The 17,581-nt window shown below is 43.5% G+C and overlaps 1 protein-coding gene across 4 annotated transcripts in view; it reads right to left on the minus strand.

Moving 5' to 3' along the window:
• Positions 1 to 17,581, minus strand: part of TMEM135 (transmembrane protein 135) — a 221,081-nt gene that overhangs the window by 188,560 nt on the left and 14,940 nt on the right. For 3 of the 4 annotated variants that reach the window (XM_054974255.1, XM_054974253.1, XM_054974256.1), the window contains exons 2-3: positions 11,254 to 11,381; positions 7,844 to 7,936 (exon numbers count right to left, since the gene is read on the minus strand). In XM_054974255.1, the coding sequence (XP_054830230.1) occupies positions 7,844 to 7,936; positions 11,254 to 11,381 (221 nt within the window). Of the gene's footprint in view, positions 1 to 7,843; positions 7,937 to 11,253; positions 11,382 to 16,177; positions 16,273 to 17,581 lie in introns of those variants that run through there. The other variant, XM_054974254.1, reaches the window with a different exon arrangement.

Below are 17,581 nucleotides of genomic sequence, written 5' to 3' on the forward strand. Positions count from 1 at the left end.
CCCGCCTGCCTTCACTCGGCCAGGATGAGGCATGGAGCAGGAGGGAATGCACGCCCCCCCACCCCTCCTTCACCCAGCCAGGATCAAGAGCGGAGCAGGCAGCAATGCCCGCCTGCCACCTTCACCCAGCCAGGATCACAAGCGTATCATGTGGCAATGCCTGCCTCCACCTTCACCTGGCCGGCATCAGGACTGGAGCAGGTGGCAATGCCCCCCCCTTCACCCAGCTGGGATCAGGAACAGAGGAGGAGGCAATGCCCACCACCCACCTTCACCCAGCTGGGATCACAAGCGGATCACATGGCAATGCCTGCCCACTGCCTAAACCCAGCCGGGATCAGGAGCGGAGGAAGAGGAGGCAATGCCCACCCCCGGCCTTCACTTGGCTGGGATCAGGCATGGAGGAGGAGGAGGCAGTGCCCGCCTGCACTTCCTTCCCCTTCTAGAGCCCACTGTATTTTTTCCCACAACAGGCTTTGTTGCTAGTTAATTATGAATTAGAGAATTTACCTCTTTTCAGTTATTGGACAACTGCTTTGTTACCTTTGAATGGTAACAAAGCAATTGTCCAATAACTGAAAAGAATACACTTTGCACTGCACCCTACCAGAGAAAAGCAACCACTTGATATTAATATAAATTCACGTTGCAATCACTTATCAATCTGTTGGTTTTGGTATCACTTACAATAGCAATGCTATAGTTACCTTACAATCTTCCCAAGTACCTTAGGCTGGAACCACCCCAGCTTTGGAGGGGGGAAATGGAAGCTGCTTCATCCGCAGGAATCATGCGGATGGGCCTCAAAGGATTGAGAGAAAGGGTCTGACAAATTTACGGAGCACCCACATGCCTCTGTAGCATAGTGGTTAAGTGGCTGGGCTGTGAGTCAGCGGCGCTCTGCTGGTTCGAATCACACTCCTACCATGAGCTCAGCCAGTGGCCTTGGGTAAGCTGCTCCTCTCAGCCCAGCTCCCCAGCTGCGTTGTGGAGATAATAACAACACTGACTTTGTTCACCACTGTGTGTGGGGTACTCATCTGTCTAGAAGAGCAGCAGATAAGCACACTGTTATTATAAGATGTTCCTTTGGAGTCAGCCACTACAAATGATTTCATAACCTCTAGCCGGAATCATCTCTTTTGCAGGTGTTTGCTCAGCTTCTTTATGTTGACAGAGAGCCCATATATCCTTGTTCTTTTTTTTGGCATTGTAAAAAAAGCACAGAATAAACCCAGAGCTCTGCTATAAACTAGAACAGGTCTGACCACCCCGATTTACAACAAGTGCCAGCCGTCGACAGCTTCTGATGCTTTTCCAGATTCCTCGATCTTGGGGACTGAACAAACCTTTCCTTGGACACATTGCTCAGCTCCAGCGCATACCTCCTGCCCCCAAAAGAGAAAACCTCTCCACTAAAAATAAATACTAGGCACTTATGAAGCTCTGAACACCTCCCTGATCTACCATGGAGATAAAGATGAGCTGGTGCTACGCCTGCTGCTTCTTTTCACCCTTAGAGGATGCAGGCTGATTAGTGGCAGGAAAAGATTTGGATGCCAATCCTTTTCCTAGAAGTATTCAAGCAATCTTTGAAACTCTTAAAATATGGGTGCAGGCTTGATGGCAAAGGATTTGCTAGGCAAAGCCATTTTATTATCATTCGTTGAAAACGTGCCATAATACTGAGTAAAACTGGGTGGTAAAATACTGGGTGTCAGCAGTACTGAGTAATACTGGGTGGTAAAAAACATACACCATGCACTGAAATCAATGCATTATTTTTCTTCCTTTCTCACAATACAAGAACTCATGGGCACTCAATGAAATTGCTGAGCAGTCGGGTTAGAACAGATAAAAGGAAGTACTTCTTCACCCAAAGGGTGATTAAAACATGGAATTCACTGCCACAGGAGGTGGTGGCAGCTTCAAGCATAGACAGCTTCAAGAGGGGATTGGATAAACATATGGAGCAGAGATCCATTAGTAGCTATTAGCCACAAGGTATAGATGGAACTCTCTGTCTAGGGCAGTGAGGCTCTGTATTCTTGGTGTTGGGGGGGCAATCAGGGGGAGGGCTTCTAGTGCCCCTTCCCCATTGGCAGACATCCTGAGGACACCTGGGTTTTTTGGCCACTGTGTGACACAGAGTGTTGGACTGGATGGGCCACTGGCCTGATCCAACATGGCTTCTCTTACGTTCTTAATGCATGTAGAGGGTAAGCAAGTATCAGCACACTGGCCCACTTCCTGCCTACATGTGCCTGCCAGCGCATAAGTAAAGAGCTTGCACTAATAGAAAGCAAACACCCATAGGCTCCTATGCCTAACTCTGGTGCTGCAAAATCTGCTCTGGACCTCAAGAGCTCTTTGTGGCCTGAGACCCTTTTAATGGTCAGACTATTATCTCTCAATATACTCCAATGCTGCATCTGCACACCTTGGATGAGCTCCTCTCTGTATAATCCCATTTTTCTGTGTTCCAACCAGTAACTAGGGCACTGTCAGCAGTACGGCCTACATCACAGAACAGCCTGCCAGAACAGGTCATGAGGGCACCTCCCATTCTTGCTTTTCCAAACAACGTCCAAAAGTCTGCTGTTCCAGGAACCTCTCCATGGACGGCCATGAAGTCATCGGAAGGAGGTTTATATGCTGCGATTTTTGTACCGATAGGAGGTTCTGTTGGTTTTACGATGTGGTAATTTACTGTTACTTGTTTTGTTTTTATTGCAACTTGTTGTTCTTATTTAAGCTGCCTTGAGCCTTAGGCAAAAGACAGGCGTATGAACACTTTAAATAAATAAACATTGCCAGGAAAGATTGTCTGATTCACCAACCTCATTATCCTTTAGACTATTCTACTGGCACCAGTGGATAGGAGAATCACAATAGGGCACTGACGGAGGGTTGGATTGGATGGTGGGGGATCAAGCTGGCCCCACTATTCATCAGTGTAGGGAGCTCTGTTGGACCAGTGGCAAGAATTCCTGGGTGAACATCACCTTGACTATGAAAGAACAGCAAGGGAAGCAACTTCTTCTAAAAGTTCCACCCCACCTTTTGTACAAACCACTTCCGAACCTTAGTTCTGAGCCTAGGGATCTCATCCAATCAAGGGCTACAGTCATTCTTCAGTGGTGTGGCCTAGACTGGCGACCTTTTTATTGTAGGATTTCTGACTCAATCTAGAAAGCAGACTCACCTAAAAGACTCGGTGTAACTTTGACTACCTTTGGAGGGGCCAAGCACATAATCTTCCCATTAACCAACGGGTAGAAGTGCCCCAAGATTCCAGAATATTCAGATCTCAGTAATTGGATGGGAGACCTCCAGCGAAGACCAGGGTTGCAGAGGCAGCCAAGGGCAAACCACCTCTGTTAGTCTCTTGCCTTGAAAACCCGAGCAGGAGTTGCCATAAGTCAGCTATGACTTGGTGGTCCTTTCCACCACCAATACTGTTAGTCAATGGAATCTGAGAGCAGAACCACAAGTGACAAAAGGCACAGATTGGACACCTGTCTGTTTCCCTCAAGTTTTGATGGGAAATGTAGGCATCCTGGTCTCGCAGCTTCGCTCTCTGACTGCTGTCCAATGGACTTTTCAACCGTCACTTGTCCAACATTCCGCCAAGCTGCCTACATTTCCCATCAAAACTTGAGGGAAGCAGACAAGTGTCCAATCTGTGCCTTTTGTCGCTTGTGGCTCTGCTCTGAGTCCCCCAGTATCATTTCCGGATCCAGGTTTTTTCAAGATTCCGGAATTATTCAGTCCCATTATTCTCTATGGAGGACACAGGAGAGAGATGGCTAGAGTCATTGTTTTTCAACTAAATGACACTAAAACTGCAGGGGATCCACCACGATCTGTCCAGTAAAGGCCCAAGTTCCAAGCAAATTGGACCAAAGGGCCCAGTTCCACAGGCCCCTGAACAAGCCATCCTTGCAGGTTACCAACTAGGAGAGAAAACAGCCCTGAAAAAGAGCCTGGTTCCCACAAAGGATGGAAGGAAAAGGAGCTGGCCAAACTCTCAGCCCAGTCATGCCAGGTGAGACTCACACCAGCCAGGAGCCACCGTCCCTGGGTTGGACAAGGTGATATCACAAGGTGATATCGTTCTCCCACCCCTGCACTGCCCAACAGAATAAAACAGGCCTGAAATACTACAGAGAAGAAAGATGACAAACTCCTCATCAACGTTCTATAATATTCCAACCCTCCTTGCGTTTCATCTGAATGGCAGTGTTGTGCCCAGCATATATCAGGCTTTCCTTGATTAAGCAATTCAGCTATCTGGGACTCGATCTCGTTGGACCATATGATAGATTTCTTGAATAGGGTCCGATCTTGGGGGGCCATAGTAATATAGGTGGACATATCCATCTGTTGAGGTGTGAATTCAAGAATCAAAGGGAGGTGATCTCCCCTGAGATATTCACCTACTTCCACATTGGTGGTTAAGGAATGTAAGCTTGGGGATGCCAATAAATGGTCAACTACGCTTAGACCATTAGAGGTAATACAGGTGAAACAACCTGATCGCTTAGGATTGACAGTACCATTCAAAAGCACCAGATTTAACGTGACCGCCAGTGAGACCAGATACTTGCCGGCTGAGTTAATTTTGCGATCTCTAGAACTTCTGGAGCCTGAAATACTTAAAATGCTATCCCCCCCGCCCCAATATTCCCGAATATTTCCAGAAATATGAAACCTGGATACTGGTATTCCTGAGAATTACAAATATCACTCTGAATACCAATAAGGTCTTTTTCGGGTACATATTTGGACTGGATGTATTCGAGTGTACATCCCTAGCCCCAGGTTCAATCTCCAGCTCAACGGACCTGGAGGTGCTGTGAAAGATCTCTAAGACCCTTTAGATAATTTTAAAAAATAATGTCATTGAGGGACCAGTGGTCTGGTAAGGCAGCTTTATGCATTCCCCCCAGATGTACTTTCCTATCTTGAACAGGGAATACAGCAGGCCAATAAAACAAGAACAAATAGCACCGGTGGAAGAAGGGAAGGGAGGGGCAGGCTTCCCGTTCATTTTCATTCTCTAGTACTTAGTAGCCTCCACAAGGCAAACTTTTTGTCATGCTTCTTTCCTTTCAAGGGCCCTAGCAGCAGTTCTTGAACACAGCACCTGTTCCCACTAATCCCCTTTCATCCTCTCTAGTAATGACTCCTTTAGGTGTTAAGAGTAACTATGGAAGAGAACCACATGAGAGCAACAAGAGAGGGAAGCTGCATTCCAAAGATCCGGAGAAGTTAGCCATCTTAGTCATAGTTGCAAAATAGTAAAGAGTCCGGTAGCACCTTTAAGACTAACCAACTTTATTGTAGCATAAGTTTTCGAGAGCCACAGCTCTCTTTGTCAGATGCTTCATCTAAAGGGGTCTAACGAAGAGGACTGTGCTTCTCAAAAGCTTATGCTACAATAACGTTGGTTAGTCTTAAAGGTGCTACTGGGCTCTTTGCTATTTTGCATTCCTAAGGATACCATTTGGAGTCCCAGAAGAAGCAGGACATTATAGGGGAAAGGCACACATGTCTCTTACATGCATGCAGAGGTCAGGTCCAAGCAACAGGATCTGTGACAAAGAGCTCTTTCACAGTTCAACGTGATCTCTGGGACAGCCAAGTGTACAGGCCAGTTACAGAACTGACCAAACCACAGGAGCAAGATAAGCAGGTTGCATTATGGGTTTGCCTAATGCCAAGCTACTTAAAACGGGAGGTATAGACAGTTTCGGAGCAGAGTGCTTTTATCTATCATTTCACACTCAGTGCAAACATGGCCAACTGCGTGAATTCTATCTCTCCTCACCAAACATATATTAATCAACACTAGTGCTGGAATCCACTGGGCATGCCCTATTTTTAGAATTTTCTTCAGTGCCACCATCTTGGCATCCCTGGATCATATAGTAACACTTCTTTTTCGCCAGTGTTTGTAGAAGAAACTGAATGATTTCTTGCCAACTGGCGTAATCCATTCCAACAAGAGTTAGCATTTAAACTTAAGAATGAATATAAATTACAACAGGCTAACTTTTCTTTTTTATTTCCTATACAGATATCCATTCTATGTAGCAATAATGAACATGCTGTTACAACACACAAGTGCATGTTTTACCTTGTGTACATATGTTTTACCTTGTGTACATTTTAATTATTTGGGAGCAATAATTGTGTAGGGGAAATGTATGAAGCAACCCTTAATCATACCAGCCAGTGTTTATGGCATAAGCATAATACATTTAGCCTGCACCTAAATCTCATTGTCAACTCCAGCCTTGGGATTCCAAGAACACCCTCCTTAAAAATACTAATAGTTCATTGTCATGTCTTCTGTGTAGTCCCACACGGGAACTGCGCATGCGCAGGCCAGCCACAGGCATTCCAAAACTCCCAGAGGCACGAGACGCTTGCCTAGCTTTTTCGCACGTCCAGCTAACTTTTAGATGAAAATTCTCATGGTGACTAAATCTGAAATACGTACAAGTGGAATCCCCATGACACCAACAACCAAAATTAACATTTTGTTGGTATTTGCAGAGGTATTGATTTATTCAAAGGACAATACTGGGGAAGTTTACAACATGGCAAGGATCAGCTTGGAGAAAGTTGACCACCTTTTAGTTAGCATCGCAGACTACGCCAGTGCTAGTTTAATGACAGCCAGCAGAAGGGACAGAGGAATACAGACTGCCCCCGTAGCACTGCTATAGGTCAGGCGTCCCCATCGTGGTGCCCGCCAACACTTTTCCGGGTGCCCACTGAGTGTTTTTAAAAGTGAGTGCGGTCAGGTGGAGCTTTTGCAAAGCATGGCTTCTGAATGGCCATTGGAGTATTGATTAGCTGTGTACATTTCGTAAAGTATTGCTTTGACAGAAACTGCTTCTTCAGCACAACCATCTTCATTATGTGACTGAAAGTTAATCTGCAACAACCATTTTGTTCCTGGCTCCGTCTCCTGTGGCAGCCATATGGTTGCTGCGCCCACCACACTGTGCCAGAATTCCTGACGTGCCTGCAGGCTCAAAAAGGTTGGGGACTGTGCTGTAGGTCGTTAAACAAAGCACCAGTCTAAAAAATCTAAGCCAAGATTCATTCTCTCGTCCTCTCTTACAGACAGCAGGCCTGCCGGGAAAGGAAAGCAAGAGCTATGCATATATTTATTTCCTTCATCCCATGGAATGGGATGAGGAACAGTGTAATAATAACAACAGTGTAATAATAACAACAACATTTATATATTGCCCTTCCGGACAACTTAACACCCACTCGGAGCAGTTTATTATTCTCCTCACGACAATTGCCCTGTGAGGTGGGTGGGGCTGAGAGAGCCCTGAGAGAGCTGTGACTGACCCAAGGCCACCCAGCTGGCTTCCAGCGGAGAAGTGGGGAATCAAACATGGTTCTGCAGATTAGAGTCCTGTCGTTCTTAACCACTACACCAAACAGACAAGAAACTGCCAACCCACCACCCCTCCAGTTACTACAGTCAATGATGCATTAGAATGAGAAGCAGCTATAAAGGTGCTGAGCTCTAAGAAATTTGGGCTGTTTTCAGAAACTCCAGGCACAAAAGCCTGCTAACTTTTAATATTTTCTTTGCAATCCTGCCACCCTTAAATCAAACTTCCCTTATATATTTTAATACATACTGGTACCATACACATCCTCACTGCAAGATTTTATCATAGCTAAATATAAGACAATATAATATCAACTCAGAGGAAAAATTCAACACCCTGGCACTCTACAACTGGAACAAACCCTCCTCCCTACAGCAGAGCCATGAAAACAAGTCAGAGATACATGAACACATTACCTGCTCTTCCTTTCAATAAGAATGGCCACATAAGACGCCGGTAAAGCAGCACCAAACCCAGGAGTCCAAAAATAGAATTTTCCAAGGATCCTCCTGAAAAAAGGAAATGTGCATAATTTGTTCTGCTGCATGCCAAAAGGGAGGGAAGTGGTAGGAGTCATGCTCATATACATATGCATCAAGAACACATTTCTTGCGGGAAGGGCGAGTTAGAAATGTAATAAATAAATAAATAATAATAATTTATTTGCATGTATGTATTAAGATGTAAGGTTACACTCACATGCATGGATGGCTTAGCTCAAAAGGTGCCAAATACCTATGTTGCATTTAACAATCAAGCAGCCCTTTCTCATCTCAGGGTTCTTTCTTGCCAACTACATCAAAGAATCCCATAAAATCTGTTCCTTCTCATAACGCCCGAGGAAGAACATCAATTTTACGGCCGCTGCATTTCAAAGCATTACTTTGATATGAAGTCCTACAGTGATTTTCAGGGTGACAAGATAAAATTTGTCATCACAGGACAAAGCAAGAGGTTAATGCATCCTGTGCCAAAATATGTGTATTAATTCACAGTAAAATAGTGGGGGAGAGTGGGGAGGAAGATACTCGTTTAAACAGAAGCCTTCAACGACACTATGGGCGCTGCCTGTTTCCGAGTTCTCCACTGCCCCTGAATGCCATTGCAATTTCCTAGAATTACAACCACCACCTTCTGAATTATTCATTCCCAAAAACTAAACAGAGGAATTTATGGCACATAAAATTCCTAGGTGGCTGCCCTCATAACTATGATATTCCTTTCTTCCAGGGACTCACCTCTTTCTACGTGGTTGGGTTTTTGGTGCCCAGGGTTAAACCTTCAGGGTTAAACCTTCATGCAACCTATTTTCTATTTTAATATTTTTCGTTGGAGCATTTTACACTGTTAGCCATGATGACCTCTAGAGTCAGGGGGCTAGTTAGCAGTCCAAATACATGCGGTTACTCTACAGCCATGGAATTTTACACTACTGAATGGCATGTGTGTTTAGAACAGCAGGCTCCAACTCAGGCTCAGAATCATAGGGTTGGAAGGGTCCTCCAGGGTCATCTAGTCGAACCCTCTGCGCAATGCAGGAAATTCACAATTACCTTCCTCCAAATGGCTTGTCAACAGCTGTTTGCCCAGTTGCCTGTAACATTTAAGAGCCACCTTCAAGCAACCAGGCTTTACAGAAGTGGGTTTTCTCTCCTTTTAGACCATAAATGACTAACTGATATAACGTGGGCAGGTAAACTAGTAAAAATATTTGTGTGCTAGGAACTTGTGTGAACTTCTTTACAAGTTTTCTCTAGCTCAGAACTTCTTTATCCATTTTGGCTTGTCTTTGAACTGAACTCCAGGTTTCCCCTATATTCAGAGTCAGTACTGGGTTTACAGCATCTTCCGCAACTTCACTTTCTGAACTGGACAAACACCACCACCTCTAAACTTTTAATAGCTAAGCCACACTTTCTTCTTAAAGGCTCACCTTCTCAAAAAGGGGGACCATTTAAGTAACAATTAGCTGGTCCCCAGAGGATCTCTCTCTCTGCCTTTCTGCATGAGTTACTGTTCTGGGCATGCAGAGATTAATGACGAGATGCAACAGACAGCCTCAGAGAGAGGGTTATTTTGATGCATTTAAGCAGCGGGATTAACTAAATGATCCAAGGACGGCTGATGCAGAGAGGAATCAAGAGCTTACTTGTTGTAAAGATTTAAAGTGTGTGTGCATCTTTAAATGCTTGGTGTAGTACAGAGGAAAAATGGGGGTGAAAGAACAGGATGAGTGAGATGATTGGCTGATAACTGAGGGTGTGGGCGGAGTGAACGGCTGTTTTTTTAATTACTGAGCGGAGAGAGGACATTCAGTCTGGGCAAAGCAGGCAAACTGTGTGGAAGCCTGAACTTTGTGTGTCTGTGAGAGAACATTCATTCTATCTGAAGCAGGCAAACTGTGTGTGCGCCTGAGAGAGAACGTTTCTAGAGATCTGTGTGACTGTGCTTATATAAAGAAATTTTAAAAACTGAGAACTATCTTTGAAACCATCAAACTTAAATAATAGTCTGAAACCGATATGCTTCTTGTAAAAATAAAAGTTTATTTTGGGGGGGTTTTGTTCATCTCAGAGTATATGTTATTCCTATATCTCATTCCTATCCTCAAGGCCATACAAAGGAGTCTGATGCTTGGGCATGTTATTAAAGAGGAATTTTAAATTAACTATTTTGGAATATAATTCCTGGTGGCAGCAGGTTGTAAGAAGAGGATTAAAGGAAAAATCTAACTGAAAAAGAAAGGGGTCGTAACACTTGTCCTCAGAAGAGGTCACACTCTCTGGGTGGGGATCAGTTTTGGAGGTTCACAGAACCACCAGTTTGAACCAGTTTGGTGTAGTGGTTAAGAGCGCAGGACTGTAATCTGGAGAGCTGGGTTTGATTCCCCACTCTTCCACTTGAAGCCAGCTGGGTGACCTTGGGCTAGTCATGGCTCTCTGGAGCTCTCTCAGCCCCACCCACCTCACAGGGTGTGTTTGTTGTGGGAATAATAATGATATACTTTGTAAAGTAAACTGCTTTGAGTGGGCATTAAGTTGTCCTGAAGGGCGGTATATAAATCAAATGCTGTTATTATTATTATTTAAGAAATTTCTGTCAAGCATGCACAGCATATGAGCTGAGCACACTTTCAGCTTGGAAATTACTGTACATGGTTAGGGCTTAAGGATGGTCTCCTAGTTGATTAAAGGAGAATGGGGAATTATTCCTGTCCTCTACTCTTGCTTCACATTCTTCCATGCTCCCAACCCCAAATGTTAATTGGCTGAAGTGCAAAAGTAAGCACGAGAGAAAGGGGATGCAATACAATGAAAAAGCTACTCAAGAATACATTTTTGCCCTGCAACAGCCTGAAGGACAAAACTCCCTCAAAATATTGAACATGGTAAATACTTTATAGCAAGCTGCTGACTCACTCTAATTAAAGAGTTAAAAGACATTTCCTGACCAGAAAAATTGGGCTTGTTTTCACAATCCCACAGGATGATCTCCGATGGCAAGTAAGCACTTTTTAGCTAGTAAATAGGAAACAGAACTTGTCTGCCATCTCCAGAATGGTTTTTTAAAAATGTGATCATTATACTGGTAAGCTCAGTAAACGAGCCCTGGGGATGGGGTGGGATAGCAATCTAAACATAACAATAATAAATAATGATGAGAGGGTTACTCTTGTACAGAAATTCATGAATCTCTTTCCAAAATTTGTGGATTCTTTTCTTTAAAAAAAATTAAAGACAGAAAATAAATGTAGTAACATTAACTGTGGAACAGACCATTTCCCTTCCCTTACTTTTTCACTAAGTTAAGATCGAGTTAAACCAACCTTAAAATGCAGAAGAATGCAATGTACAGACTTCCATTTGCCGTCAGAAAGGATGTTGATTGCAGGATCTCCGGGAGCAGTTTGTGCAAATAATAGTCGATTTTTCGCTTCCGGAGAATTGCAGCAATCTGAAAGAGTTTAAGTTCATTTTATTACGTTTCCTCCGATGACCAAAGAGTCCAGGAGCACCTATCAGACTAACAAAATTTGTGGCAGGGTAGGAGCTTTCGTGAGTCTTATAGGAGCAACTGGATTCTTGCTCTTTTCTACTGCTACAGGCAGACGAACACGGCTACCCATCTTGATCTATTTCCTCCAATGAGTTCAGGCAGCATATAAAGGAATTTCCATCACCATCATCACCACTGTATTCTAAAAACAACTCTGAGAAGAGGCGGATCGGGCTGAGAGATACGGCCCAAGATCGATCTGTGAACATCCTGGATGAAGGAGTATTTGAACCAAGCCTAGGGAGAAAGGATACTCTAAATAAATTTATTTCTAAACGAAATAAAAAGATGCATAAGTTGGGAGTCAATTCCCATGAACTCAATGGGACTTACTTCGGAGGAAATATGCATAGGAATGGACTAGGCATGTTCCCTAAGAATCAGCAGCAATCCATTTCTGTGCTTTCAGATTGTTGAAGATGAACAAAACATCTACACAAAGATCTTTCGTTCACGGCAAGTAAAAACTAAAGGAGAAAAAAAAATACACACCCAGGCTCAAACAGCAAATAGGCTATAAAGTTAGCTTGGTTTTTGATTATATGCTTTGCAACAAACATAAAAGCTACATTGGGCACTACGAAGGAAGATTAAATGTGCACTACGAACTTCGCAACTAGAAAAAAAAATCCTTTTAGCATTATGCAAGGTCAGCACTGAAAGAACAATGTTTTTCCTCGGACGTTTCCACAACTCCCTTTTCTGCACTTTTCCTTTTTCTTAAATTATGATGACAATCAAGGCAAGCTGAAACAACATCGCTTGCACCAAAACCTCCTGATACCTCTAACAGCAACAGAGGAGATGCTGGTGCCAGCAACAATACAGTGATGACAGCTATATTGACAATCTGAAAGACCCAAGTTATCAAGGTGTCCCATACGTGGTTGGAAGGCCCACTATAGCATATCCTGAACAGAATCTTAGAAGAAAGGATATTCCAGGAATTCTTTCTGCATAAGCAAGCAAGCCTGAAAGACATTTTCAACATCAAGCCTCAGGGGCAGTTCATGCACAACAGGTTCGCTGCCTCTGTATAAGAAGGTTCCCCTTACTCATCATAGCCAGCAGCTGTTGATGGACCTCTTTCCCATCAATCTAATTCCCTCTTAAAGCCATCTATGCACCTGGTTATCACTTTGTCCACTAGCAGTGAATTCCACAATTTAATTACTTGTTCAGTAAAGAAGTATTTCTTAAAACTTCTGTCTTAACCTGGGGTGGTGGAGAGCACCCTCAAGTCATAGCTGGCTTATGGTGCCCCCAAGAGACTAATAGAAGTGGTTCACCATTTCCTGCCTCTGCAACCCTGATCTCCACTGGAGGTCTCCCATCCAATTAGTAACCCAGGCCGACCCTGCTTAGCTTCCAAGATCTGGCAAGATCAGGCTTGCCTGCGCTATCCAGGTCAAATCTGTTTTATCCTATTGCCCATCAATTTCATTTGGATGCCTCCAAGTTCTAGTATTATACTAGAAGGGAGTGGGGGGACACTCTATCCATTTCCTCCACCCCATGCATAGTTTCACAAATCTCTATCATGTCCCTCATCAGCCATTTTTTCCCCAGTTCTGCAGTATTCTTTTTGAGATACAGGGACCGGCATGGATTGTGCCTTTTTCACTGCTGCCACACACTGAGATGACATTTTCACAGAGCTTTCCACTGCGACCCCCAAGATCCTTCGGGGTCAGCCTTGGCTAGTTCACATGCCATTGGCATATATTTAAGAGTTAAGAGTTTCTGTTCCAGTATGCATCAGCTTGCACTCCCTAACACTGAACTTCATTTGCCAGACTGTTGCCTACTCATGCAATCTGCAGAGATCCTCCTGGAGATCTTCACAATCCACTTTGGTTCTCGCCATCCTGAGTAATCTGTTCTCATCCGCAAACTTGGCCACTACACTGTTTACCCCCAATTTTAACTCATTTATGAACAAATTAAATAGCATCAGTCCTAATTCAGATCCTTGTGGGACTCCACTGTTCATCTCTTTTCACTGCAAGGACATTTATTTCTATTCATATTGCATTATCATATTTTTAAAGTGTCATTTACAATACAAGTCATATGCACAATAAAAGATTATTATCAGAGTTCAGAGGAAAGTTTTAAAATATTTGACCAAATTCCAAGGTATTCACAGTAAGATTTCCAAGAAATGAATGCTGGAGCAAACAAGTAACTAAGTCTTAAATCAGCTCCTATCAGACACATCTATTCCTATTTTTAAAATGTGGATCCCGTCTCTATCAAAACAAGGCAGTTAAAAGCATCATGAAAACACTTCATCACAATAAAATAAAATCACTTAAAAAGTATGCAAATCTAGCAGCACAGAAGAAGACAGACGCCACAAGCTCAGGCAAATAAAAAATAATTAATTCACGCACAAACACTGGCAATGTGGTTATCTGATAAAACTGGGCAGGGAGTTCCAAAATTTAGGTGCCATCCAGGAAAATCCCCACCTGCTGTGATCACCACATGAGCTTCAGTAGAAGGCAGTTTTTAAGACACTCCAGACCATGGCTATTAAAGGTCAAGAACATCACTTTGAACTGCATCTCAAAACAAGCCAAGAGCAACGCAGATCTTTCAGTACTACTATATTACGGCCAAACCCACAGCATTGTTCAGTAGTCTGGCTGCTAAACTGTGCATCGATTTGAAGTTATCTGAACAGTCTTCATAAGAGCATAATAATGCATCGTGCTAGCCTAAACTTGCCAGTTGCCACACGCTATGCAACTTAATTTATTTTTGATTTTATTTGTTTACAGCATTTATAGTCTGCCTTTCTCACCGAAAACCAAGGCAGACTACACGGTATCAATACAGAGCAGCGGAAATTAAATCTTTTTAGTGGCAAAAAAACCAGTGCTAACTGTAGTAAAATCAGGCTTACTCAGGAAGAACCCCAGCTGTTGAACCGAAGCTGGTATCAGGAGCCACAAATGATACCGAAGCTGGTATCAGGAGCCACAAATGATACCGAATCAGGAGCCACAAATGATACCGAAGCTGGTATCAGGAACCACAAATGATACCGAAGCTGGTATCAGGAGCCACAAATGGGTATCAACTGCAAGGCTGAATCAAAGGGCACCTTAGTGTTCAGCTGGCTACCAACTCAACCCAAAATGGTGCCCAAAGTTTTACAAATACAAGTGTACAAACCAGAGAAAAGGCCTTGGGAGTGTGGCTCTAATTTATAGTTCACAAGGGGCTGCATTTTTTCTGGCTAACAGGGCTTACCAAATATGCAGACCCCTCTTTCCCTTTTGTGATGGGTGCACAGATTCCACTATGTACATAGGGACTAGCACTTTGAAATTAAATATCGTAATACTATTTACTTTTCAAGCTGAAGGACTACAAGTCCCGCCGCCACCATGAATTGTACACAACTGAATACGTTCTTGTACACAAGCATTTTATTCTGTGCAAAAATACTCGTATGCTCCCAACAGAGGAAAAAAATGTATCGGAACAAGTGTTCGATGAACAGAGCTGGAACATGTAGAACTAACAAAGAAAATTACATAGAAGCAGTTTCTCAAAACTGGGAACCAGATTTCCCTGACACAACACAAGATTACTCCTGTCCAACCACTCCTTAGTTAATTTCAGGCACAAACAGTACAGGAAGAGGAGCCCAAACCTGCCTCTTCCAATCTGCACAGGAAAGGGAGGTTTGTTGAGTCCTGACCTCTAGAGATAGAAACTAACCTGAATAAAAAGAATGCAAAAGAAACAGCGCAGAAACGGAGAAATACATCCTACTGTGAGAGCAAAGAGACCAAGCGGCTAGTGATTCTGTGCTATGTATAAGTTGGTCAACTGACCTAAACTACCATGACAATGGGTGGTGGTGGTAATAATAAGATGAAGACGAAGAAGAACAACAACTGCGCTTGTATACCACTCTTCTAGAGAGATTAGTGCCCCACCCAGAGTGGTGAACAAGTTAGTGTTATTATTATCTCCACAATACAGCTGGGGAGTTGGGGCTGAGAGGAGTGGCTTACCCAAGGCCACCAACTGAGCTCATGGCAGTAGTGGGATTTGAACCAGTAGAGTGCTGATTCACAGCCAAACAACTTAACCGCTGTGCTATAGCAACTCTATACCGCTTTTTCAGTATACCTCTCTGTCTGAGGACACTCGGGCCCGCCAGGATCTTGTATCATTTAGGCGGGCCTGTAAGACAGAGATGTTCCGCCAGGCATATGGTGGAGGCGAATTTTAGCCCATCATTGCCGAGCCTTCCACTGGTCTCCCTCTACAAGAGGTATGGAGAGTCCACTCCTGCTGGTTGCCCCAAAAGGGGCACAATATTTTATCTGTCTTTTAATTGATTTTAAGTTGTTGTACCTTGCCCTGAGCCCACTTGCGGGAAGGGCGGGTTAGAAATAAAATAAATAAATAACATAACATAATTGGATGGGAGACTTCCAATGAAGACCAGGAGATGCAAAGGCAGGCAATGGCAAACTACCTCTGTTAGTCTCTTGCCACAGAAAGCCCCACTAGGGGTCGCCATAAGTCAACGATGACTTTAGGGCAGGGTTTCATTTCAATATAATTTAGCCCTTGGACTGGGAAAAGCAGTTGAAAGCTGCAACTACCAGACGACTACCAAACATGCACAAAGTTACTTATAGCACAGTGCTACACTTGATATTAACTTTGTCAGAGAACATCCAGGCAATATGATCAAGGGCTTGCTTCATGTGCATCTTTAGGAGTTCAAACAAGTCAAGTTTGCCTGGCACGTGTGTTCATGTCAAAGTTCACAGTATGTACTCCATGGAAGCGCCCATCCTCTCACATCTGCATAACAATACAGGAAGACCAAGAAAAATCTTTCACTGCCTGTACATAGCCTATATCAATCTTTTATTTTTTATTTAGGGAATTAACGTGCCCTTTTTTAAGGAGGCCAAGTGGCCAGGGCAGAATTCTCTGTGCTGAGACAGCAAGAAACTTCCTGACGGTTTAATAACTTCTACACAGCTATAGAAAAAGATCAGAATCACATAAAATGTGGACTTCCATCATTCAAATGACATTGGCCATTGGCTACTATTGTCTAGGGAGGCTGAAAAGAGTCTGAGTCTATGGTAAAAGCCTCTGCATTGCAAACAGAACGAAAAGCAGTTCAATTTTATACCATGCTATGACGACTGCATTCGGACTGCAGCTCTTTGGAATCATACAACCAATTAGAGTTCCTAGGAGCGAGCCACTGGTTCCCAGCAACCAGTCAGCGTGTTTCTCGGCTACTGCTCTGAAACGACAGGGCGGCTTGACGATTGCTGGTTATGGCAATTCAACAAAAAAAACTCTCCCCCATCTTTTGAAAGACAAGAAGGCCACTTCCATCCCATTCCCCTGAAGCAGAGTTCTTGCTCCATTCCTAATAAATGGAGAAGGTTTTTACCTTCATCCGGGCCAGACAGGCATAAGGGCTTGAGTTCACACAGGAACTGCAGACCCCATGAAATTCCCCTGCAGACCTCAGATTGGATGAGCAAAACATAATACTGGGACAGACCAATGGCTCAGCTAATTTTAGACTTTACTGTAGAGGAACCCAAGTGCACACAACACTTGACTGTGATTAATAAAATTCACTTCCCCTAAGAAAAAGAAACATACACAGAAAGATACGGAGTATAATCTGGTCACACAGTTTACAGAGGGTGATCCTCTCTTCTTTATGCGAGTTGCCAAATTTGGTCTTTTCCTCACTCCTGACACCAAGCTCCCAACGAAAATTACATACGCAACGTATGCCAACTGCATGGTTGTTTTTTGTCAAACAAACAACAAAAAAACACAGCATCATTAAATGAGGTGTGTGCCATAACCACCCTTCACAATTAGGCCAATTTTGTCTGCACCATATCCACATCTTAAGTTTCAGAAAAGCAAGCCATGCGGCCAACTGGAATTCAAAAATGATGAAGTTCGAAGAAACTGATGCTTTGATGAATCCTTGATTATTAGGTGAGGTCAGCTTGTTGATTCTCCTTCCTTTCACAACTAAACTACACAAAGCAGGCAATGTTAACCTGCATGTCTCTGTG

This window comes from Eublepharis macularius, chromosome 3 (assembly GCF_028583425.1).
Source record: "Eublepharis macularius isolate TG4126 chromosome 3, MPM_Emac_v1.0, whole genome shotgun sequence".
NCBI classification, from domain to species: domain Eukaryota; kingdom Metazoa; phylum Chordata; class Lepidosauria; order Squamata; family Eublepharidae; genus Eublepharis; species Eublepharis macularius.